The sequence below is a fragment of the Podarcis liolepis genome (assembly GCF_965112155.1).
Source record: "Podarcis liolepis genome assembly, chromosome: 7".
NCBI lineage: Eukaryota > Metazoa > Chordata > Lepidosauria > Squamata > Lacertidae > Podarcis > Podarcis liolepis.
In genome coordinates this window covers 62,149,378-62,175,007 of record NC_139561.1, presented here as the reverse complement: position 1 = coordinate 62,175,007, position 25,630 = coordinate 62,149,378, and the positions used below count along the sequence as shown (strand labels likewise).

The following is a 25,630-nucleotide window of genomic DNA, read 5'->3' as shown; positions in this document are numbered from 1 at the left end:
CACAAAAGGCACATGCAAGTCCATATAGTTAGCAATCTGGAATTGTGACATATCTTGTTCATTCCCCTCTCTTCTCAGCCTATCAGCTTTCTAGATGCCAACCTCCAACCATGGTCCCCAATGCTGAGATCATCACAGAGAATGAGGATTACAACATAGGTATTGACTGCATGACTTGAATCCCTGGCACTTGCTCTGTGGTGTTTTCTGTATTTTCCTTAACAGAATACAGTTCCCGGGATACTTGGGGGGAAGACATGGCTGATATATGAGTGTTTTAAATGTACGGGGTGAATGTTGAATTTGTAATTAATTAACTCAGGCTGAGTTGCCTAGTTGCTGTCCTTGGTCCTGCAGACCAAGCTGACAGGTTTTTCAGCATGTCAGGTTGTGCTGAGAGTTGTTAGGCGACTCCATGATAGTGTTTTGCATGCAAAGTAAAAGTGATTTACACAATCGGACCATTCTAGCAAGCCAGGACTCACCCACCTCATTCAGCTGTTGATTTAGAACCAGGCTTGGGGGATGGATCTCCATCGTTGCAGCAGTGGCGGGATTTGGAAGATAAATGGGGCTGGGGTTGAAGCAAAGTGAGGGGAAACCTCACCAGACAAAGACACAGAGAGCAATGAGGCTTGGCTAGTGAATGTCTGGTTGCCACAGAGAGCTGGAGAAACCATTGCAAAGTAGCTCAATAAATGTTACGTTGCTGCCTTTTGTGGCACAACTGTGGCACAAGGATTTCTTGCATTAAAAAAGGTGAGGAAGCAATAATGCAGGAGGACTTTTTTGCTTGCAAAAATGTCTATATTAGGCAAAAATGCATGCCAGTATGTGGAGAAATTTGCACTAAAATGCTGATGAATTTTCATGAGGACTGTTCAGTGGCGTAGCGTGGGTTGTCAGCACCCGGGGCAAGGCAAGTAATTTGCGCCCCCTAACCCGTGGATTTGCGCCCCCTAACCCTAACCCCCAGATGTTGCGCCCGGTGCGGCCGGCCCCCCCTGCACCCCCCACGCTACGCCACTGGGACTGTTGTGGAAATGTAGAGAACTGAACTTAACACTGTAAAAACTAAGTGAAACCAGAATTTACAGACTTGTCCTTCAGTAAGTCATTCTGTCTAGTTTGACCACAATCTGATTTTCTTCATTGGGGGATTTGCCCCTTCTGCTGTTGAAATGCATTTTGAACTCCCTTGTCTCCTTCCCCAGGTGATATCATTAGGTATCGGTGTCTTCCTGGCTTCACCTTGGTTGGAAATGAGATCCTGACTTGCAGGCTTGGTACTCACCTCCAGTTTGAAGGGCCTCCCCCAACTTGTGAAGGTAAGTCTTTTAGAGGTTACTGTGGCTCTTGGAAGGGCCCTAGGGGAGACAGGAACTACCAGGCAGTAAATGGGGTTCGGTGGATTTTTTTTGTTAGTTTTAAAATCTTTTCTAAGTGTACTAAATGCAAAACAAACAACAGCTATATTAAACACATAAAAATATCAAAAGATACAGCAGTTATACCGAAGCTCGACAGAAGAGATTGATGATACCTTAATTACAGTGTTCCTAAAACTTGCAGCCTGATATTCTCTTGTGGAAATTAGGAATAAAAAGAAATTTGGTATAGTTTTATACATGATTCTTCCAAAGTAGGAAGGGCCCATGAAGTAGTGATGGGAGAGACATTTGATGCAGATTGCACTACGGATGAACCTAACTGATTAGCATTTTCCGAAGCAGCATGCAAACCAAAATACAGCCGTCCTTCAAAATGTGAATTTCTCTGATTTTTGCAGTGCAGCTATTTAGCATAGTAATGTGTACAAAGCTGTATATAGTTGGATGAAGTGTGCATAAAATTGAATATGTACTTTTTATACATTTGTGAAAACTAAATACAAAAAAAAAATACTTGGGGAAATTGCATTGCAAAATGTATATTAGGCAAAATTGCATACAAAAGGAGAAATCCACACTGAAGTGCTGATGTATTTTCATGAGCAGTCCCCCACACAAATATTTTATTGTTTTCAAAACATGCTTTTCATACAGAATTCCCTTGTTCCAGTCTAGGTGGACCAAGAATTTGACTTTCTATGTCCCTATAAGCCCCTTGCAGGTATATTTACTGTCCTGCTGCTGTTTCTCTGTAGCATTGGCACAAAGTGATGTTCTGTGTTTGCTTTCTTTTGCACCAATCAGTTCATTGCCCAATGAATGAGGTCCGCACAGACTCCATGGGAGTGATCCTGAGTCCGACCTTCACAGGCAGCTACCCTCACTTTCAGACTTGCTCTTGGGTGGTCAAGGTGGAGCCAGAATACAACATCACCTTCACTGTCGAGTACTTCTTGAGTGAGAAGCAGTATGATGAGTTTGGCATCTTTGATGGTGAGTCACCAGGATGATTGGGAAATTTTGAGCTGTTCAGGTCATTAAAAGAAAAATAACTTACGAAGTAGAAGGTATACAGCCTTATAAAATCAAAGAATTGTGTTGAGAGAATCGCTGGCAGAGGTGTGTGTTGCCTCTGTGTACTTTCTGATTTACAAAGCAAGCAGGGGTGCTTTGAGTAAGTCTTTCACATTCCTGAGTTGGATTGCACTGTTAACAAGGCATTTCAAGTTGGATCAGGGACTCCCTAAAATCCCATACTGCTCTGTGGACTTGGGTGCCCCCCCCCCCACAAAAAGCTACATTTTGAAAGTGACTGCTGCATTTTTATTTTTATTTTAAAGCAAAACCAAGCTGACTAAGGAAATGATTGAGTGGGGAGGGAGCAGAGAGTTTGTGAGTGAAGGGCCACCCAGGATGTTTTGCTGCAAGATGCAAAACAGAAAATGCTGCATGCATTCACCTGCTGCTCACATGCATGCATACGCCGCAGCCTCCGCAGGCACGCACATGCAACTCACTCATGGCATGCAGGTGCACAGCAGAAGAGGAGGAGGTGGTGGCGGCGGCTGACAAGTGCAGGAGATGGTAAGTGGCATTCTCGAAGGCTGGATCTGCCGTCTCTCAGCTGCCCAGAGCCTGCTATGCTGAGGCCACTGCCTCACCTTGCCTCATGGGCAGGCTGGCCCTGTGTGTCTTTCATTTTGACATATAGGTCTAATCTCAGTGAATGATTTTCCCAAGGCACTCCAATCACAGTGTTCTGGGGGAGGGAATAAAACTGCCATCTAAAATACCCAAGATCTTCACCAAAACCCATTGTCTTAGTCATATCTAAGCAAATGCTACACATAAGCAAAGATCTAACAGGCCTCAGCAAGATTCACAAACCAATATTCCATCCTTTCTTATGAGCATCTGTGATTACCTCATTTTATTAAGACTAATTCTTAATAAAGATAAATCTCAGTGCCAATGTTTGCTATCAACCTAGTAATTCTCTATTGAGACAGCCTTTATGTATATATATATTGGTCAAGCTTTAGTTAGTCCTAGTCTGGGGCTTTTCAGGAAGCATCTGCCATGTCTCCCTTTTTCCCCCTCCTTACTCTTCTAGCTCAGTGAGATCATTTTGCAATACAGCCTTCTTATTTGAAAGTACTCAAAATTGTAAGCACATAAAGCAGCCTTATCCCCATTGGAAGGCCCTCCTGAAACATTCAGTCAATAGTGCTCTTGGTCACATTTCCCCTCTCTTTCTGACATTCCCCAGGCATAAGGTATATGCAGTGGTACCTCAGGTTAAGTACTTAATTCGTTCTGGAGGTCCGTACTTAACCTGAAACTGTTCTTAACCTGAAGCACCACTTTAGCTAATGGGGCCTCCTGCTGCCGCCGTGCCACTGGAGCCCGATTTCTGTACTCATCCTGAAGCAAAGTTCTTAACCTGAAGCACTATTTCTGGGTTAGCGGAGTGTGTAACCTGAAGCGTATGTAACCTGAAGAGTATGTAACCCGAAGTACCACTGCAATGTTTTCCTGTGCCTATGAGCCTACTGTACTTTATGCTATGCACAACATAATCACATCTGTGAAAGTGTGCTGTTTAAATAATAATATTAATAATAATAATCTCCAATTCTGTCACATTCCAGTCCTTTTTCCTCACCAATTTGCTGGGCTTAATCCACTCTGCAAATATCATCTAAATTACCGGCAATTTTTAGGTTCCCTAAAGAACGTTTGTAGTTCTGCAAAACTTGAGGATCCCCTCAAGCATGCTGATACCTCCCCCTTGCTTTTCAGTGGCCAGGTTTGGGCTTCAAATTTGTTGGCCCTCACCATATGAGCTTGCTATTAGAAGGAGAAATTAAACTAATTCATGGAGGAAGATGGGTCTATCAATCCGTATTAGCTATGGTAGCTAAGTGAAGCACCCACTTTTGGAGGCTTCCTACTCCTGAATACCAAGTCCTAGAGACAAACAAGAGGAGACAGCTGTTTCATTAGGTACAGTTTCTGAGCTTCAAGAGGCACTGGCTGACGAAGGTTGAAACAAAATGCAGCTAAACTATATGCACCCATGGCTTGATGTGGAAGGGCTTATTATATATTATTATATTTTGTTTGTCTGATCTTTCTTCAAGGTCCTTCAGGCCACAGTCCATTATTGCTGTCCCTAAGTGGGAATTACTCTGCTCCCCTAACAGTAACCAGTTCTGGCAACAGAGTCTATCTCCACTGGTCCTCTGACCACGCCTATAGCAGAAAGGGCTTCAGAATCCGCTATTCAGGTTAGTAAATAGCAGGGATAGAAATGACATGTGTATTGATGCATAAAGTAGTGATAACGAGCTGAGAAATTTATGCTCAGTTTTGTTTGGGGCTTTTTTGCAATCTGAAGTTATTAATAGAACTCCAGTATCCTGTTCTCGTGCACAAAAATAGCTCAACCCATTTTCTTTAGCTAAATGATTCCCCATGTAACTGAGACTGCAAATCCTATACATGCTGTCTTGAATAAACCTCGAGACTGGATCACTACAATGTGCTCTGTGCAGGGCTGGTTTGGATGCTCCAGCTGGTGCAAAATGCAGTGGCCAGATTGCTGGGAGGGGCAGTACCTGGCCAATAACATGTTAAAGCATGGGTAGACAAACTAAGGCCCGGGGGCCGGATACAGCCCAATCGCCTTCTAAATCCAGCCGGCAGACGGTCCAGGAATCAGCGTGTTTTTACATGAGTAGAATGTGTCCTGTTATTTAAAATGCATCTCTGGGTTATTTGTGGGGCATAGGAATTCATTCATCGCCCCCCCCCCCGAAAAAAAATATAGTCCAGCCTTCCACAAGGTCTGAGGCACAGTGGACCGGTCCCCTGCTGAAAAAGTTTGCTGACCCCTGTGTTAAAGCATCTGCACTGACTGCCCATCTACCACCAAGCCCAGCTTCAAAGCTAGGCATCCCCAAACTCAGCCCTCCAGATGTTTTGGGACTACAATTCCCATCATCCCTGACCACTAGTCCTGTTTAGCTCGGGATGATGGGAGTTGTAGTCCCAAAACATCTGGAGGACCGAGTTTGGGGATGCCTGTTCAAAACCCTTGTATTAATTTACAAATCCCTGAACAACTTAGGTCCAGGGTACCTTTGGGGCCACCTGAACCCTTATATCCCAGCTCAGTCACCTGGATCAAGCCTGACGTAATGTGTTTATGGGATGGGAGCTATTAGTTTGTTTTTATTATTATGTATTTTGTGTTCTCATTTTGTAATTTTATGTTACGAAACACTCTGTGATCTTCAGATGAAGGTCAGCATACAAATTTAATATATATAAAAAATAACTCTGAGAATTATAGCTCGTTGGGGGGAATAGGTGGTTTCTCAGCCATTCCCAGTTCTCTGAACAAACTACAGCTCTCAAAATTGTTTGGGGGAAGTCATGGCTTTTTAAAGGGGTTACATGGTGCTTTAAATATGTGGTGTGAGTATGGTCCCACTCTCGTTGTTTACAGGTTATTATAAGCCTGTTGTATATTTTAAGATCCTACATTTTCTTGTTCTCAAACTTGGGGCCACTTTCTGCCTCTTACCCCCCCCCCCCTTCCTCTGCTTTGAGCCTTTGAGGTGCACAGAAATACTCTGTTTGGGACTCTAAATGGCAGCCAGGAGATGAAAAGTAACACACAGCAATCTCGGAGGAACAAAGCTTCTGTGTTCATTCAGCAACGCAACCAAAACATAATTTCTGCCAATTAAATATTAATTCATTCATTTATGGAATAACAGTATTAACTTATTTATGACACATTTATATGTGTCCCTGTCCCGAGTTTGATTGCTTTTCATTAAGTAATTAAAATATGCTTCATTCCAAGACTGCGTTGTTTAATTTTAAAGGGACTCTTTGCCAAACACCCGGTAATTGCTTTTATACAGGCGGAGTAATTAAACTTCATATGAAACCAAGACCAGTGTAAAAAACACCCACATTGAAAATGTTAATGGTGAAACTAGCTGCTGTTTCTCTTTTGGGAAATCCAATTCCTTTCCTTTCCTTTCCTTTTTAATTGGCAATTTATCGTGGCATTTCACCCATCCCCCACAACACAACACAACACAACACGGAGGCACAAAAGCAAATTCAAGCAGAAATATATTGGATGCCATCTCAGGCCTGTTTATGTTATATAGCCGTGTCTGTTCTAATATTGTCTTTCTAGACTGGGGCTGGGAACATTTATTTCCGTCCAATGGCCACATTCTCTTTGGGGAGCCACATACCATATGTGGGCAAGGTCAAAGGTAAAAAAGGGCACAGCAGCAGATGCACATTGTACAGTAGGCTAGATTCCGTGCACATACACCCTCTCCCAGTAGAAGCTGGTGCATGAATGAAAAAGGGGCTGTGCTCAGCCAACCTCAGGATGCCCTTAACCTGAGTCCCTTCCCTGCCATATTACTTACAACCAGCCAGGAGGTGGTTCTGCCTGTCAAACACTATTATGCCTCTCTGTCCAAGCAAGCAAGAGGTGTTATCAGAATTCAAGAGCAGATTCCTACCAGGCAAAAGCACTCAAGAAAGGGTGTGAAGGCAGTGAGGGGTCTGGCCTGAGAAGAGAATGTGTGGTGGGGAAGGGCCTGTGGCCTGGACAGAGTCCCTAGGGAAAGATGGAGAGGCTGGAGGGTCACATTTGGCCCCTGGGCTTGAGGTTTCCCACCCCTGTTCTAGACCTTTTGCCGGGCACTAGTTGTTGAAGCTAATAACTAAATGCTAACTAGCAAACCAGTACAATTCTCATTTTCTTCTCCTTTCTCATCCTCTCATTGTGGTGTTTGTTGAAACAAACAATGAGGCCCAAGCTACATGTTACAGGGAGATGTGCTGAGAGAAGTGAAAATCAGAAATCAACTAATTATAATGCGGAAAGATGTATCCCATATCCCACCTCTCTTCATACTCCACACCTTTTCCCTTCCTTACACTGCACCAGCCCAGATTAATCTGGTGGTCTTAACATACACTTTTGACTTCCTTGCTCCACAATGTTCAGCATACATCTCAAGGGTGGGGAATCTTTTTCAGCCCTCGTTCTTCATGGGATGGAGGGATGGGACACGCCAGTGGTAGGTTGGGCCAGGGCAAAAAAAAAAAAAAAAAAAGAGCAGATCAAGGAATGTGACATACCTTTGTGCAATGAGCTACATTTCAGCCATGCAAAAATCAAAGGTTTCTCCAGACCCACACCAATCTTTCCATCCTCCATCAAGGCATGATACACGAGGCATGATCAGAGTTCAAGGACACATTCCATCCAGGAAAAAGAATTCACTGAGGGCTAATTAGAGAAGTCTAGAGAGCTGCATTTAGCCCCCAGACCTGACAATCTCCTCTACTGGTACATTTCCATAACATTTATAATAAATGTTCAGCCACAGTTGTAATTTGTGCTGCCACACTTCCTAACATCATTGCATTGTTGATACAGATGCCAGATATCCGCATTATTATTTTTTACTGGTTTTATGGTTGATACAGTGACTTTAATTGCTTGAATTTAATGGTCTGAGCAGTTGTTAATTTTATTTTTATTACCTCTTGTAAACAAGCTGGGGGTTCCTTTCAGACTGGAGGGTGGGGCAGAAATAAATACATATCTGGATGTGTTGGGCACAGTTCAGTGACAAGCAATCAAGATACTAAAGGGCTTTGAAAACTAAACTAAAGAAATTGTTCTGGACAACACAGTTGTGTGTGTTCCAAGGGTTCAGGGGGTTGTGTGACCACATGAGCTATGCCATTCCCTGCCCCCAAGGCATCCAGTGACCACACCCTCTGCCTTCAGCATGTTTGGCAACCATCAAAAGAAGATCTATGTGTGTACCAATGTACAGAGACCTTTCACACACCAGCTGAATACATAGGAGGCAGGGCCAGCCTGTGGTATTTTTTCAGTGCCTGTAGGTGGGGTCATCTGAACCCAGCTTCTGTGTAGCAATATTTATGTATATGTGAGCAAAAGCAATTCATGTTTTTCTCACACTCTTGTGGGTGTGTTTTCTTCCTTTCCCCCTTATCTAGCCCCTTATTGCAGCCTCCCTCCACCTCCTCTCCACGGTTCCATCCTCAGCCACACTGGTTTGCAGCCAGGAAGCACCATCCAGTTCGGTTGTGATGTCGGCTACCGCCTTGTGGGTCACAGCTTTGCGACGTGTTCAAGGCACCCACAGGGTTACTTCCACTGGAATGAAGCCATTCCTCTGTGCCAAGGTAGGCAAGGGAGAAGCTGTGAAATGAACACATTATTTCTATTGTTTATTTAAGCTTATGATTTACCCTGCTCTACATATATTTTTGGAGTGGGGGGAAATGGGCTGTTATATTGCATAAATTAGAGGTCTGAAGCACAAGAATTATCTTTTCGAAGGTGTCCAAAGGTTCACGACCACATCTCTTTTTCTTGGACTTGCAATTCAAGCAAAACGATGGTTTTCACTTTTCATCTTCCCATTTTTTTCTTCTTGTTGCAATATTGTTATTAATATTCTGCTCTTACATTCCAAGTGGCCACCTACCCAGGTGGATCCTTCAGATCCACAGCTGCTTAGCTTCAGCACTGATCCAGCCTCAGATGATATGAGACCATTCGCTTTGGCCTACTGTCCCATTTTCTCTGCCACAATTGCTGTGTTTGTGTGTAACACTAAGCCATGATTTGTTTAAGTTGTGGTTTGTTTAGTCATGGGTTAATAATGAGTTGTCCTAAAGGTGACTAAACAAGACATGGTTTCTTCTCTGAAGCTTGGCTTGTTCTTGCTCCATGCTTTTATAGTTTAATGACCATTTGGGGTGGGGTTGCCAAACAAGCCATGTTTAAGGAAATGTCCTGAGTTCACATGTAACAGTAAGCTATAGTTAAAACAAACCCTGGTTCATAAGCCTCCAACAAACTATGGCTTCAGCTTGTGGTTTGTTGACAGTAAACAAGCCATAGTTAAGCTACTGGATAGGGTCCAGAAGATCAAACAAATCTTGGTTTAATAAACCATGGTTTGGCTAACTAAACTTAAGGCCAGAAGTAAAAACAACAACAACAACCAGGAGACAGGAGAGTGATATTTTTCAAGGCTGTCCCAAGTTCTCACCAGTCCCTCAAGTTACAATCCCAATCTAAAGCAAATTTGGGTTGTTTTCCTCACATGAAACATTTTGAGAGAAGCCCCCCAAAAGGAGCAACTAGCCTAATGGAATTTTCCAGGAGGAAAAAAGATCCAACCACCTCTCAGTCATCCGCAGCTTCCCCCGGCCCCCTAAATGGGAGTCAAAGTGAATTTGAAAGTTTCTCCTTGAGCAAAATCTACAGGGAAGTTCAAGGGAATTCAAAAAGAGTTTCTGCTAGATCAGCAAAATCCATTGTCACACAAGAACAACTGGATTATCAGATCTTTAATCAAGTGTTTCTGACTAAACATCCACAAGTAGTCTAAGTAGGGCATCGCTGCAAGAATCTTAAAGTACCTCCTTCTCACTGAAAAAGAAGAGAGCCCAGTCTAACAGTAGTGGGATGAAAGCAGCTAGTTTTGAGTAGAGCAGCAGAACTGGGTGGTGCGGCCTACTCAGCACTAGGCTGGGGTTACCATGGTAACTGCAACTCTTTCAAATCCCACTGGGAGCAACATGTTAAAAAACCCACCGGTGCGAGCACATCTCCACCTGTGAAAGCAGGAATTAATTATCAGTGTCTTCTGAAATGAAAAGCCAGCTGATTTTTAGCTGCTGGAACCCAGGGCAGCCAAGTGATAATGTGCAGCAATTATCATCCCACCATCCCCAAAGCACTGACTGCCCTGAAAGGGCATATTCCATTGAATAATGCCAGCTCCTGAGACGTTATAAAAAGATTTTTTTAAAAAATCAAGTGGCAACGTGTGCCGCTTTTGGGGAATGAAGAATGTTCCAGCTGAGCTTCCTACAGCTATAGTTCATACAGCAGCACATGAAATATCAGAGAGAAAATTATTATTATTATTATTATTATTATTATTATTATTATTATTATTATTATTATTCTCAGACTAGGTCAAGCTGTTGCCAGTGGTCACTTTTGCTGCTTAGTGAAAACTCTTTCCAGGTTTCTCTGGACTTGTGATTTACCTTGGCAGTTTTGCTGTGAAGTGTGTATTTCGCTGTCACAGCACAGTAAAGTCACAAGGCATTGCATTTGGTTGTGGCTAAATGATCTACATGCAAGGAAGTGCTTGGAATTTGATGTGAGTGAATGCGCTGTCTTGGTGGAAGGAAGGAAGGAAGGAAGGAAGGAAGGAAGGAAGGAAGGAAGGAAGGAAGGAAGGAACTTGCTTTCTGGGGTAGCCATGGAGGAAAAAAAGTCCCTTTCCCCAGAACCAGCATGAAAACACAGATGGACTACTATCCCTCTTCCAAGGAGGACTGAGTTTCCCCTCTGCCATAGCCAGCATGCTGGCTACTAGCCTCTTGGTGGGCTAGTAATTTGCAGGCTTCTTTCCAAGTCTCTATCAATTGCTACATTTAAAAAACCATTTCAAAATATGTATTTAAATGTGTATTTTCTCTCAAAATACGTATTTATATGTGATGGGCCTCTTCTTCTTCTTTGGCGATCACACATAGCCGAGTAAGATTGCCTTCCATAAACACAGTTTTAACAATGAGTCCATAAGTGACTGTGGAGGCCAAATCTGGATCCACATGTCCTTCCACAGTGGGGACCCAAGGCAACTACTCTATTCTGATAGGCCTCAGCCTCCCCAGAGCCTGAAGCCTTCCATCATATCTGACCATTGGCCATGCTGACTGGGGCTGGTGGAAGTTGGAGTCCAACAACCTCTGGAGGGCTCCAGGTTTGAAAGCAGGTTGATGTAGCCCAAGGAACAAATGGACACCACTTGCCATGGAATATAAATTCATGCACTCTCAGTGTTGAATAGACAGACACCATTCCCATTTCTCTTTTGAGAGTCAATGTGCTTCATTCTGGTGTGGAGTAGGATCAGTGAGGGCTGAGCTCCTTGGCTCCATGGAGCCTGAATTATCTATTTAACCCACACTTGGTTTGAAATGAGCCAAGAGGAGCTGCCTGCCTCCAGCCAGCCCACTTACCCTCCCCAGCAGTTCCCTAGATGATTGTGTGCTCTTGCACATGGAAAAGTAGTTGAAACATGGAAAACATAGAAGCCAGTTCCTCCTGGCACAACAACCTTCTCTGTTTGTGGGTTGTTGTTGTTGTTGTTGTTGTTGTTGTTGTTTTTGGAGTTTGCTAGTGGCTTATTGGCACTTTCAAATCTGTGTCCTGATTCCTGATTCATTTCCTTAGCACATCACAGTTAAAAATACCACTATGCCAGCAGGTGTCTCCCAGTTGAAGACTGTAGGATCTCTTTCCGAGGAAAATACCCACCCTAGCTTCTCCCCTCAAAAAGCCATATATTTTGGTCTGCTTTTACATCACTCCTGGAGAGCAGTACTCTCTGCTGGGTATTGTGGAGGAGCAGATGGGAAATTTATTACCATCCTGAAAAACCAGGTTTCTCTGCTGCATGTAAACAAAGACTCATCATACCACATTCTGCCAAATTTTGCAAACTGGGATGTCATTTTGATGCCAAAGGGGTGCCTCCACCTTCTCTGACGAACCAGTAGCAGAGTCCATTTCTGCCTGACCATCTGTGGTAGAAGTGAAGTCAAGGGCTGCCTTTAGTGGCTTAATGAACTTTTTGGTGAGCTGCAGCTGGTCTGGACAGGCCTGCGCTCAGACTAACTAGGTTGTATATTGACATAGAATTAGTGGAGATCATCCAACTGGAAGCTATGCAGGGCAATAGAAGCAAGCATGCCAGATGTTAAAAGATGGTTAATTAAAGTGTGGAATATCACAGTTATGGAGCAGATAACTCAAGAGGGGCCAAAATGTCTGCAGTCAAGTAAAATTGTGATCATTCATTCTGACTTTTGGTGGGGTGGGGGAGTGGGGAATGGTTTGGAATTCAGATTTCAGAACACCGTTGCTGGGGTTTTTTAAAAAAGAAAAGAAAAAGCATTTGGGCTGCTGTAACAACTTGAGGAAAGTCTTTATTATAACAAGCTAATAGCATTCTCATTTTCTCTCTCTTTCTATATATATATATATATATATATATATATATATATATATAATGCACCACAATATTTATACCATTTATATATCTAAAGCATTTTACCTTTGCTCTTAAGGTGAAAATGTGCTTTCCAAAGCCACTTACAAATATCAGTGATAAGACAGCCCATGCCCTCAGGGACTGGAAGGGAAGAGGAAAAAGGGGGGGGGAGAGGGGGGAAGGGGGGGAGAGAAGGAAAAGCAAGCTCAGGCACTAGTTCCTAGTTATGAAGTTCAAGCTGAGAGACCAAGCTGAGCATCATCATCCTGATAGTTTTGCACTATGGTTTCATGTATGTATATTAAACAGCATACACAAATACCTGGGCTGTCCACTTATACAGATATTTGCATGTAGTGTTCAACACCTGTATAACTTGTGTACAGAAAGGAATAAGGGTGTGTGTTGATGGCCCCTGACTTTGGCCAGTGTTGTTAGGGATGGGGGAGAAATTTGATACAGTTTGCATTTAAAAGCTTCTCTAATTCACGCCAGTCTGCTGCCCTTGCATGAATAACAAAGTGGTCTGCTGCAATTTGGGCTTCAAGCTTTGACTGAGGGATGCTGAGCTGGAGAATATATGTTCTAAGTCTGGGTTCAGGTACAGCCACACACACCCCCATCCGGCCCTGACACTAGTATTTCCTTGATTTATACGGATGGGGCAAATTCCCCTCTGACTCCTGAGCAGATGGGCTGAGGGACAGCGTAAGCTGTCTACTGTGTGAGCTCTGAGCAGATATTTCAGAACATAGAAAGCTGCCATATGCTGAGTCTGACCACTGGTCCATCTAGCTCAGAATTGTCTACACTAACCTTTCCATGGTTTCAGGCAAGACGTGCCCTTGGGTATTGAACCTAAGACCTTCTGCATGCAAAACAGATGCTGTACCACTGAGCTACAGCCCTTTGCCTGGGCCAGCTCCACAGTTGTCCTGCCCTGCAATCGGAAAATGGCCCTCATGTTTTGCATGGACAGGATGTACAAAATGAGTATCTAAAAAAGAGAGAGAAAAGAGTCTGTGTGCAGAAGTCCAGAAGAATCAGGCAGAAAAGTTATTTGAAAGAAAAGAAAAGGAATAGACTGTATGGGGAGGTGGGGATAAGCTGCATACCAGGCCCTCCTGATTGTTTTGATCAGATAACACCTGAAGGTTAAAGAGATTACAGCACTGGAGCTGGAAGGGGCAAGGATTCCCAGGCGCCTGTTGCTGTGCTTGCTGCTGTTCCTGCTGCTGCTGTGTGAAATTGGTATTCATCACAAGCAGCCGTCTAGACGCCTGGCCTTGCCAAAGGATTTGCTGAGCTCCTTAGTGGCTCAGATGACATGCACACAATTATCATTGCAAAGCCAGAATGCGACTGATGACCCTTGTGCTGGCCAGTGAGATCCGTTTGTGCAGGCCTCTTTTTCCCCCCCCTTATCCCAGCTGCCACTTCATTACATCCTAAGTTTAAACAGCTCTCATTCTCCTTATGCCAAGGAAGAGTGGGGTATTTGGCACTGTTTCAAGTGGATGGGGAGGTTCTAGGGGCCCCACTGTAGGGAATGAGACCCCAGGGTGAAAAAACTGGGCTTTATTTCAACCTGGTCAGAGACGCAGTTTGGCACACATACACATGCATGCATTTGTGTACACATGTACACAGCCTGGGAACCTCAATGCCACTCATCTGGAGGTTTAATCCAGGGCAAAAAAAAAAAAAAAAAACACAACCCAGCTATCATCCCTCACCCCCATAGTTATGGCACTGTGAAATCCTTACAGCGTACTTTGTGTCATTTGCTGCCTATATGACACTCCCTACCGAGGCGCTTATGAGAATTCTTCCCCAGATGTCCATTCCTGTCTACTGCCTGTCGTCCATTTGAACTTGGTCTGGATTTTTGTGTCATGCACTTGAACTCTCTCTTTTGCCTTCATTTGCCTTTGAGACCAGATACTTAAGCATCATACAACCAGGTGTAGTTCTGCCAACGCCACTTCCAGATCTGGAATAGGACAGATCTCCTTTCACTTCATTTTGGGCATTTGGATGTGGGTTGGGGGGGGCAGGGGAAACCCACAAAGCAAAATAAAAGAATGGGGCAAAATGATTTGGGCAGCAATAGGACTAAGGTGGGAATTAATTTCAGCTTGTTTTTACAGGTGGACCTACTTAATTCATACTTTCCTTGTTTAAAGGGAGAGACTTGTAATTATGGAGAGTTCCTTTTTTCCTTTCGAAAAATAAAAGAAGAAAGAAAAACTAAAGAAGCTTGTTCTGCACTGCAGCTGCAAGTTCCTCCTTCCCCCGACCCCCCAAATTGTTTCATGGTTGAATCATGACCAACACAGCTGCCCCCTAACTTTTATTTGCCTGCAAATAAGGTGCTGAAGTGGGGCCAGCTGTTTCAGACCCCACCCCTTTCTTTGGAACTGCTTAATCATTGGTCAAAGTTGTTGGGGAGGCAAGGAGAAGGAGTGGATTATCTCTACCACTTGCATTGATCTATATTTTTATTCCAAATTTTGCAATCATAGCATTGCCGCTTCATGTGCTTCTGGGGTGGGAGGTTGTGGATAGGCAAGAAGGGCTACTTTTGGAATAATCCAATTAGAGAAGCAAAAAACTCATGTAAGGTGCAAATGATGGCACACCTCACCATTTCCTTCCCAGCCCTCTCCTGCGGAGTTCCCAAAGCGCCAAAGAATGGGGTCGTTTTTGGCAAGGAATATACAGTGGGCACCAAAGCAGTCTTCCAGTGCAAGCAGGGTTTCCACCTTCAAGCCCAGGAAACATCCAGCATTGAGTGCCTGACAAACGGGCAGTGGAGTAATGGCAATAACCCTCTTCCATGCGTGGGTAAGTCCCCTTTTATGTAATGTTTCCCTTTTGAGAGTTATATGTTTGTTGAACTAAACATCTGGCATTATTTAAGAAGAATACAAGAGCTCTGCTGAATCAGACAAATGGTCTGTGTAGTTCAACAGTCTGTTTCCATCAATGGCCAGTCATTCCTTTGGGAAGACTTGAAGAAGGACATGAAAGCATAAACCTTCCTTTGTAGTCTGTTAAATCATCTGATGCTCAAGAATAAGGAGATTCCCTTTTCAGTTTGCACAGCTAATTACCTCTGATAGACCTACCCTTCCTTGCCATTTGTCCTCCTCAGCATCTGGTCTGGATGTATATTTCCTCCAATCACAGAGTTTCCAATAAGCTATTCATCCATTTAGCTATTTCATTTTCCATGTTTGTTTGTTTGTTTGTTTGTTTGTTTAGAACTTAAAAGTAAACAAACCCAAACTTCAGACAGAAAAAGGTTCCCAGTGCATCTTACAAACCATTAAACAATGACAAACTATCAAGTGTCACATGGATAGCATTAAATGGTTGGAATGAGGGTGCAGTATCCGAATTGTGATGTGTTGCCTTTTGCTCCCTCCAAGCATCCCTCTCTGTGACCAACTCACAACTACTTTCATGCATTGCCAAATATTTGAGCTCAGTAACAGTGGCAGAAGCAGCCATTTTGCCTTACTTGTAAGCTTCATCAGGTCACAATACTGGTCAATGTTCAGCTGTGGTGGTGGGTCTTTGGTCTGGTTTCTTGCAGGTAATTTTGTTAATTTTGTTTTCTTCTCTTTCCATGGCTGGTGCTCAGCGGTTAGCTGCCCTGATATTGGCAGCATTGCTGTGGAGCATGGTAGATGGAGGCTGATCTACGAGACCCAGTACCAGTACAATGCACAACTAATGTTGATCTGCGACCCCGGGTACTACTACACAGGTTACCGTGTCATCCACTGTCAAGCCAATGAAACCTGGAGCATAAGAGAGCCCAAGCCAACCTGCAGAAGTAAGCTAGCTGCCACCTTGGCATTTTAGCTGCTCAGAAATGAGAAGATAAAGATGATGAGGGATGGACAAATATGCTGCAATGTGTTCCAATATTCATTTGCACTTTCATCTGGTATATTCTGTTTTGCAGCAAATAGTTGATCTCACTCAGGTGTTCCATTTCATTCAGTAATGCAGAAATATATGTTATGCAACACACAATGGATATTCATATTTCATAGAATCATGGAACTGTAGAGTTGGAAGGGACCCCAAGGGTCATCAAGTTCAATGTCTTGTAATGCAGGAATCTCAACTAAAGCATCCATGACAGATGGCCATCTAACCTCTGCTTAAAAACCTCCCATGGGAACCCATTCCACTGTCAAACAGCTTTTACTGTCAGAAAGTTCTTCTGGATCTCCTTTCTTGTAACTTGAATCCGTTGTATTGTGTCCTACTGTCCAGAGCTTGTTCCATTTTCCATGTGACAGCCCTTAAGATATTTGAAGACGGCTGTCATTTCTCCTCTCTCATCTATTCCTCATAAGACTAGTTTTCCAGACCCTTGAACATATTGGTTGCCCTTCTCTGAACACATTCCAGCTTGTCAATATCCTTCTTAAATTGTAGAACCCAGAACCATAAACATTATTCCATGTGTGGTCTGGCCAAGGCAGAATAGAGCAGAACTATTACTTCCCTTTCAGCCATCAATAGATATCTGCAAATCAATTATCACCCCTCCATGTTCCCTTTCATAGTTAATGACCGTGAAACCTAACCGTGTCTAGTCAGAAATAAGCCTCTTTGATTCAGTGATGCTAACTCCCAGGTAAGTGAGGTTAATATTGTAGCCACTCTCTCTACCTTAGTTTAACAATCTCATTCCCCTCACTCAGGCATCAGGGAAGGGTGGGGGGAGAAGAAAAGGAGAAGTTTAATTTTAAAATGAGTTTTTAGAATGAGCAGTCAAATTCAGATGGTTCTCCCCACTTTGACAAACAGGCTAGGACTTTGAGGAACAGAGATAAAATCTACAGGTAACAAGGGATAATTTATTTTCATATGTAAAGAACAATAATGAGCAATGCATTCTAATGGTTTTTGAAATTCACAATAAGAAGCAGAAAAAAGACCGTCATCCTAACCCCACTTACCTGGGAGTACGTGTCACTAAATTCAATGGAATTTATTGCTGAGGAGACATGCTTAGGAGTGCAGTCTTAAGTGCATATCAGCTGCTTTGGGCAGCAACCTTCAGAAACTGGAAGAGTGTAAATAACATGCATTGCAAATTAGTTTAAGTATCTATTTACCTGTACGCATAGCAGGGGTTTCTAATACAGCCCACAGTGTCATTTTCCCCCAAATCACCCCCAGATGCTCCATGATATATCCTAGGTGGGGCAAGGAAAATTGGTGGCTGCAAAGGAATAATCAGGACCCCTGAAGTGCACTCCTGGTTGTTCCTTGGCAAGCAAGATGTGCTGTCAGTACTGAACAGTTACTTCACACATACAGCAAATCCTTTGCCTGCATGGTTGGATTGCATACAGGCAAAGAAAGCAGCAGCCACTGAGCATCTGATCAGCAGTTGCTGCAAACCCCACTTCATTTGCCCCTGCAGTTTGATTTCAAACCACACAGACAAAAGAAGCATAAGAGAAACACTTCCTTTGCCTGTGCAGTTTGAAAGCAACCTCCCTGCTTTCATTAGTCTGCACAATTTGATTTCAAACCACAAGAGCAGAGGAGAATGCTTCACCTGTCATTGTGATGCTCTGCCCACATGTCAAACTAGCCCATAGGAATTGGGAGAGGTCTGGATTGAGCCTGCTGGGCAGATCCAGTTCCCATTCCTGTTCTAAGCAATAATTTTTGGAGTGGTTGGTCAAGCTGGAGTTCCTGAGCAATTGCATAAGTGAGAACAAGCATTGACCATTCAGAGCAACTTTCATTTTATAGACAGATATTTCCCCCCCACACACACACACATACACAAACACACCTGCCTTTCACAGTGATCCATGTTTGGGCAAGGGATGCCTTCATTGCTGACAGAACTGGTCACTAAAAGTGCCCCAGCTCAGTCTTCTATAAGCACTGCTTTTAAAAACAAATCAGAGGGTCTAGTCTGTCACTCACACCAAGCTAACAAGAGCAGAAGCTGTGACAGCTGTCTTGTAAGCCCTGACAAAAGTGTTGTGTTTTAAGCTCAGCATTTATGAAAAGTGTTGTCATCCCCTCTCCCCGCTGCCCTCCCGTAAAAAAAAAAAGGCTTCTCATATATATATAAACATTTCCTCACTTTTGCCAAGGACACATACTGTGCTGCATAGCTATTCTAGCTTCCCCATTTTGTGGTGGGATAAATGAAGCCAAACCAAACTGTCAAGTAGAAATTGCTACTTAAATAAAAAAATCAGTTTACTATCCCAATCCCCATGAGAATCTGCACAGAAGCATAGCTGAGTGACAGGTGAGCTTTTGTGTAATGAGTAGGAATTGGGGGTGGGGAGGATTTGGTTCAATCAGCATTTTAACTGTGAACTGAAACACAGCTAGTCTTTGAAACTCTCACTTCTCCAAATGTTGCAGTGCAGTTCTCCAGCCAAAAATTGTGTACGGAAATTCACATTGCCCTTTAATATTTAGGGGAAAGTATGCATTAAAGTAGGGACGTGGGTGGCGCTATGGGTAAAACCTCAGCGCCTAGGGCTTGCCGATCGTATGGTCGGCGGTTCGAATCCCCACGGCAGGGTGCGCTCCCGTCGTTCGGTCCTAGCGCCTGCCAACCTAGCAGTTCGAAAGCACCCCCAGGTGCAAGTAGATAAATAGGGACCGCTTACCAGCGGGAAGGTAAACGGCGTTCCGTGTGCTGCGCTGGCTTGCCAGATGCAGCTTGTCACGCTGGCCACATGACCCGGAAGTGTCTGCGGACTGAGCTGGCTCCCGGCCTATAGAGTGAGATGAGCTCACAACCCTAGAGTCTGGCAAGACTGGCCCGTACGGGCAGGGGTACCTTTACCTTTATGCATTAAAGTGCACACATTAGTGAAAAGAAAGCATTATACTGGGGAGAAATTGCTTTGCAAAAGTCTGTATATTATGAAAAACGCATACTAAAATCCTGATAGTTTTTTTGTGGGGACTTTTTAAAAAAGCAAATTAGTGAGTGAACTGAATTTCAGATTAGAAAAATGAGAACCTGAAAGGAACAAAAATTAGCAGGTGCATCCATCCTTAATAGTGAGCAGGGTTCATCACTCCTTTGCCAATTGCTGTGGCATAGATCTTGAAGAATATGCCTCTTTTTCTTTGAGGTCTTCACTCTACTCACTCTACTCACAGGTGCCCAAATCTTAACTGTTCAGTAAGTTTTTGCCAGACAGATCTGTTTGTTGCTTTCAAAGAATTACCAAGCTGTAAATACAAGAATTCTTGATAAGAGAATGCTCTCATTTGTAGGAAATTCATGTCATAAGTATTTTGCACTCTGGATAACAAATTTTCCATATAATTACTGCTGAGATGGGGGGGTGGAGATTTTGGCAATTGGATGGTGTGTGCACATTTTTGTCCTCCTTCCCTTTGTCTCCCCAATCCTCAGCTCTGAAACAACAATATTCCACAAGCTTATTTGGTTTCTGGTCCACAGGGCATCTACAACCATTAGATGATCCAGAATGTCATCTGTTGATCTCATGGGCACATGGACCAAGTCAGTAGTTTAGAAAATGTGCATCTAGTAGCAAATTTTTGCCACTTTTGAACTCTCTACATAGTAGGCAGAAATGTGGACATCACCACTATGGATTCATGTGGTCAGCAAGCCAGGAGTTGTGCTATGACAGCCTTCACTAACTTGGTGCCTTCTAGATGTTTTCTAGTACAGTGGTACCTCGGGTTAAGTACTTAATTCGTTCTGGAGGTCCGTACTTAACCTGAAACTGTTCTTAACCTGAAGCACCACTTTAGCTAATGGGGCCTCCTGCTGCCGCCGTGCCGCCAGAGCATGATTTCTGTTCTCATCCTGAAGCAAAGTTCTTAACCTGAAGCACTATTTCCGGGTTAGCGGAGTCTGTAACCTGAAGCGTATGTAACCTGAGGCATCGCTGTAAAGCTCTCACCAAAAAGCACAACTGGCTGGAGATTGTAGGAATTGTAGTCCAAATAACCAGAGAGCAAACAGGGTGCTGATGGCAGTGCTATGATAACACTAAGATATCAGTTTTTCATAGCAGTGGAGTATTTTTTGAGGAAAATATAGGGCTAAGGGAATTTATTTTCACATAACAAGTTATAAAATGGCATGTAATGTTGGTTGTGCTATATTAGATTGGCTTCAGTTTTAATTTGGGTTTTTTTGTATTCCTAGCTATGCTGCACTGCTCCTTAATCCTAAACATTATGAGCATTGCTGGGGGTTACTACCAGTGTATGGAGCCTTAAGGGGTGGCGGGGGGGGGGGAGAGAGAGAGAGAGACAGAGAGAGACTCTCTTTGGATTGTCTGATTAGCTCTGTGTGAGCACTAATTGATTCCAAAACACAGACTAAAAATAGCTGCGTATGCAGTGTCTCATTTTGTAATCTGAGCTGTAGAAGACCTTTGGAGGGAAATAACCTTTGATCTGTATGATGGGACTGGCAGAACAAGATTATAATTAAGTGTTTTGGTGGCATCACTAGCAGTTTCTGTTTTGGTGTACAAGCCTAAGGTTGCTCTGGCTCTTTTAAACTTCTGCTGCAAATTGACAGTTACCTGCAACTCATTTTATTTGTTTTCCTGATCTACCTACCTGTGTCTGTGTATGTAAAAACACAATGCGAGCTTCTTCAGAGATCATAGGTGTAGAATCCATTAAGTGTAAATTGTGGACCACAGCACACCACACCAGATAATTTTCCTATTCTGTCAAGAGCTTCACACCACAGACATGCAGACACATGGACATTTGTGTGCACACACATAACCCATTTGTGGCGCCAGCCTTGGTCTGCAAGAAGCAGAATATAAATGTTTTGCTAATTAGATTTTTTTAAAAAAACTTGTGTGAAGCATTTTTCAATGCTCAATATGGTAGAAACTTCCTGCAAAAAATTCATTATGTAAGCGATCATTAATCCAGCTTTGTGAGCAGAGTATTCCTAGCAGGAGACGATTGCTTATTCTTTCTACCCAAGTTGCTTTGTCCTTCACTAGGATGTTTCTCCTCTCCCTCCAGTTATCTCCTGTGGAGATCTGCCTGTACCACCCAATGGGAACAAGATTGGGACCCTAACCATTTATGGTGCTACTGCCATCTTCTCCTGCAATACTGGTTACACCTTGGTGGGCTCACGTGTGCGGGAGTGCATGGCAAACGGCCTCTGGAGTGGTTTGGAAGTGACATGCCTAGGTAGGTGCTTGAGTACTGTTTTGCTGCTTTTGAGCCGCTAAATTGAACGTTGTTTGTAGTCCTGATGAACACCATTAAAGCTGTATTTCTGTGGCATGTAGATTTAGAATGGAGGCTGCAAGCTTAAATCAAGCCAATAGATGAATCAACGGAAACATTGGTTGATTAATCTCTGGTTGCCATTGCTAACCAGCTGGTATCGGAAACGCTAGATTGGCATGCACAATAAAAGAAAATATGTGTGGTTTTTCTTACTTGCATTACAGTATTTCGTTTATTTGTTTGTTAAATTGAAACATACCTTGAACTTCCTTTATTATCTCTCCCTGCTGGGAAAAGCCAATGAATGATCTTAGTTAAGCAACTAAGAGAATTGTCACAAATCTCTGCAGTCCTTCTGACTACCTGATTGGGGTATTTCTAACATTCTTGTGAAAGAACGGTTGCTTTGAGAATTTCTCCCCAGATGTTGGGGTTACCTGATGTTTATCCTTGGAGTGGCATCAATTTATTAATGATAAGTTAATAATATCAGTCAGATTCTTATTGTTTCTAGCCAATAGCCATTATAATAAAAATTAAAAAACAAGACAATCCAGGAGTAAGTTCGACATAACAAGTTTGGGAACTGCAAATAATCTAAATTTAAAATGAGAAAGTTCCCCAAATCGTTTCGACTTTTAAAAAATAAATAAATAAATCCATTTGACACTGATTTGGGGAAAAGAAAAAGTATGGTTTATGTTTCTCACTGCTAGCATTATCTTATAAGTAACAAACTTATACCCTACCCTACATTTGCCACAGATGTTTTAGAATATTCTTCTAATTCTTTTTAATTCCAGCCTTACGTCTGATTTGCAGGTGCCTATCCCTCTAGTATTTTTTCTCTTAGGGGTAGGTAACCATTGTAGCGTCCCCTAGATATTTTGCAGTCCCATTGCCACCATCCCTGATCACTGCCTACACTGATAAGACTGATGAGAGTTGGGAGTCAGGAGTCAAGCAACATCTGGAAGGCACCACAACTGGGTACCCACACTAGTTTAGCACTTTATGGTCTACCTCTGCAAAATAAGCTCAAATTCTTTTTCAAAACATACCCCAGGATTGCAATTATTTATACATTTTTACCTCTTGATTGTAGTAAAAAAGCAAACAGTTTACAAAGAGATATTAAAATTATTAATAAAAACATCAAGTATAGGTTCAGAGGACCATATGCTGTTCTTAGGGTAAATCAGTAGCTCTGGCTGATTCCCCCCCCCCCCCCCGGTTTGATCTCTGCCTAGCGGGTCACTGTGGCGAACCTGGCCCCATCGTCAATGGCCAAATAAATGGTGAGAACTACAACTACCGGGGCAGTGTGGTGTACCAGTGCAACCCTGGCTTCCGACTCATTGGGATGTCTGTCCGGATCTGCCAGCAAGACCACCGCTGGTCTGGAAAGACTCCTGTCTGTGTGCGTAAGTATGTTGCTATCTTTACTATAGAGTTGTGTGTGGTGCAGTGCATGTCCCATCAGAAAGGGGCAACAGGCAGGGTCAGCAGTGTTGGGCAACTTGTCAAGGAAACCAGTGGGCCCACTAGCAGGGGCCCTGCTGGACCTGCATTTTGAAGGGGCAGAAAACTGTTCAGGATTTTGTGAGGCGGGGTAGGTTTACCATTGTAGGGATGGGGAAGAAATTTGGGTTTACTTTCCATCGTGGGGTAAACCTACCTAATTCACACTTCAAACATGAACCAAAATGCAGAAGTCTTTCGAAATGTGTACCTCTCCAAATTTCGCAATTGCATTTCTCCAACCCAAAAACTACACAAGAATGCAGGTATTTGGGGAAAGAGTGCATAAAGATGCATACACCCATAGAAATATTAGGAAAAAACAGGAATATATTAAGATAAATTGCTCCCTAAAAATTGTAGCATACAAAAGAAGTGTAGCAAAACATATATGTTAGCAAAAAAGGACACCAAGGCGTTGGACAAGTGGACTTTAAAAAAATTAGCATGCTGATGCAGAAACATTGAAAACTGAATTTAAGATTGGAAAAATGAGAAACCACAGTTGGCACATCTGTGCATCCCTACTGGCAGCAGTGGTGGCAGCAGAATAATTTCTTTCCCTTTTTATAGTTATATTTTTTAAAAGATCAATTTTGGTTTAAACTCAGTCACTGCTCAAGTGCTGCTCAGAGTAGAGCCATAAAAAATAATGGACCTAACTAAGCCAAGTTCATTAATTCAAATGAATCTACTCTGAGTAGGACTGACATTGGATAAGTTATGTTATGCTACTGTTTATTTACATGCTACTTTGGGGCTGAAAAATCCCCCCCCCCCCGAGGCAACTCACAAAGAATAAATGCAAATAACAAACAATGCAAATGTTAAAAATTAAAAAAAAATGAAACTTTAACATTTCAAAAGTATTAGAAAACCAAATACCTTCCGTTCCTACCAAAAGGGCAAAGAACATTCCCTATTTAAAAATGTTAAGAAAGAGCAAAAGTAAATACTTAAGCATCAGCGGTGGGGCAAAGAAGGGGGAAGAACTTGTCCCTTGATGGTTCCAGGGGTCTCTCCCCTGCAGCAATCCTCTGTGCTTGAAAAAGTTTACGCATAGCACCTCGTTACATTCTGTCCCCTGTCCGAAAGCACCCATACGTCAGCCACACAGCAAGGGCAGACTGGCTAACATCTCAGCTTTCTCACGGCAGCCATAACCTGCGGTCACCCTGGAAATCCAACGAATGGCCTGACACAAGGCAACCAATTCAACCTGAATGATGTGGCCAAGTTTGTCTGCAACATTGGTTACCGCCTGGAAGGGACATCCAAGTCCCAGTGCCTGGCAAATGGCCAGTGGAGTAATGCCCTTCCCATCTGCCGCAGTAAGTCAACCTTCTCTTCTTCTTTTCGTCTTCTGTCTTTGTGTCTGCATTTGTTAAACAGGTGTAAATTGATGTCAGGGCAAAAGCATTTAATTTCACATATCCGCTCATGAGGTCTGGACTGGTGGTGACAGACCAGGAATAAGAACTTGGGGCAGTAGTGGACCCAGCTGTGAAAAAGGAACTGAAAATAAAACTGCCAATATATCAAAATGCCATTTTACAGATCTATGGTGCGACTGCATTTGGAGTACTGTGTACAGTGCTGTTCACCTCACCTCCAAAAGGCTATTCTAGATTTGGAAAAGATTCAGAAAAAGGACAACCAATATAATTCATGAGAAGGAATAAAAAGCAGATCAGGGTGGTGATAGGGGACCATCCTGGTATCTCAGGGGCCTGGAGTCTTGTCCCCCCAGACTACGCAAAGGAGAAGGGGGACAGGGAGGCCAAAAGAATGCAGGTGCAAAAGAGGAGAGTAAGGTCTCACATCTGAAGCTGGGAAGCATCAATGTATTTCATAAAGAATATGCAGTGCATTTTTCTCACAGGAGCACAAAAATGAGTGAAGTATATTTAAAAATGGATATTAAAACCAACTGAAAGTGCCCAAGCAAATACTGACTTTTGACAGAATATATAAATGATGCAGTATGTAACTATGGTGAAAATTGCTTTACCCTTCCAGGTTGTGAAATGTACATATTATGACTTACATGATGTTGCGTGAATGTTGAGCAGTAAATAGCTTGAGTTGTTCGTGACATTTTAAATAATTTATACTTTCTATTTAAAAATCTGATATTTATGGTGTGCCCATCTCTTCCTTCCTTCCTTCCATCCTCCCTCTGGACCAACTTCTTGAAGAGGTGCACAGCCCCCAACCCTGGTGATTTTCAGGAAGGGCTGAGAGTTGTTCTTTTTTAGGTGGGGGGGGGGTGAGTTT

The 25,630-nt window shown here is 43.0% G+C and overlaps 1 protein-coding gene across 12 annotated transcripts in view; it reads left to right on the top strand.

Moving 5' to 3' along the window:
• CSMD2 (CUB and Sushi multiple domains 2) overlaps positions 1–25,630 on the top strand; it is a 495,517-nt gene that overhangs the window by 429,851 nt on the left and 40,036 nt on the right. For all 12 annotated transcript variants that reach the window (XM_083511538.1, XM_083511534.1, XM_083511540.1 and 9 more), the window contains 10 exons: positions 79–159; positions 1,215–1,328; positions 2,196–2,384; positions 4,535–4,681; positions 8,472–8,660; positions 15,224–15,409; positions 16,212–16,406; positions 21,617–21,790; positions 23,083–23,256; positions 24,511–24,684. In XM_083511538.1, coding sequence (XP_083367664.1) covers positions 79–159; positions 1,215–1,328; positions 2,196–2,384; positions 4,535–4,681; positions 8,472–8,660; positions 15,224–15,409; positions 16,212–16,406; positions 21,617–21,790; positions 23,083–23,256; positions 24,511–24,684 — 1,623 coding nt within the window. The remainder of the gene's footprint in view (positions 1–78; positions 160–1,214; positions 1,329–2,195; positions 2,385–4,534; positions 4,682–8,471; positions 8,661–15,223; positions 15,410–16,211; positions 16,407–21,616; positions 21,791–23,082; positions 23,257–24,510; positions 24,685–25,630) is intronic.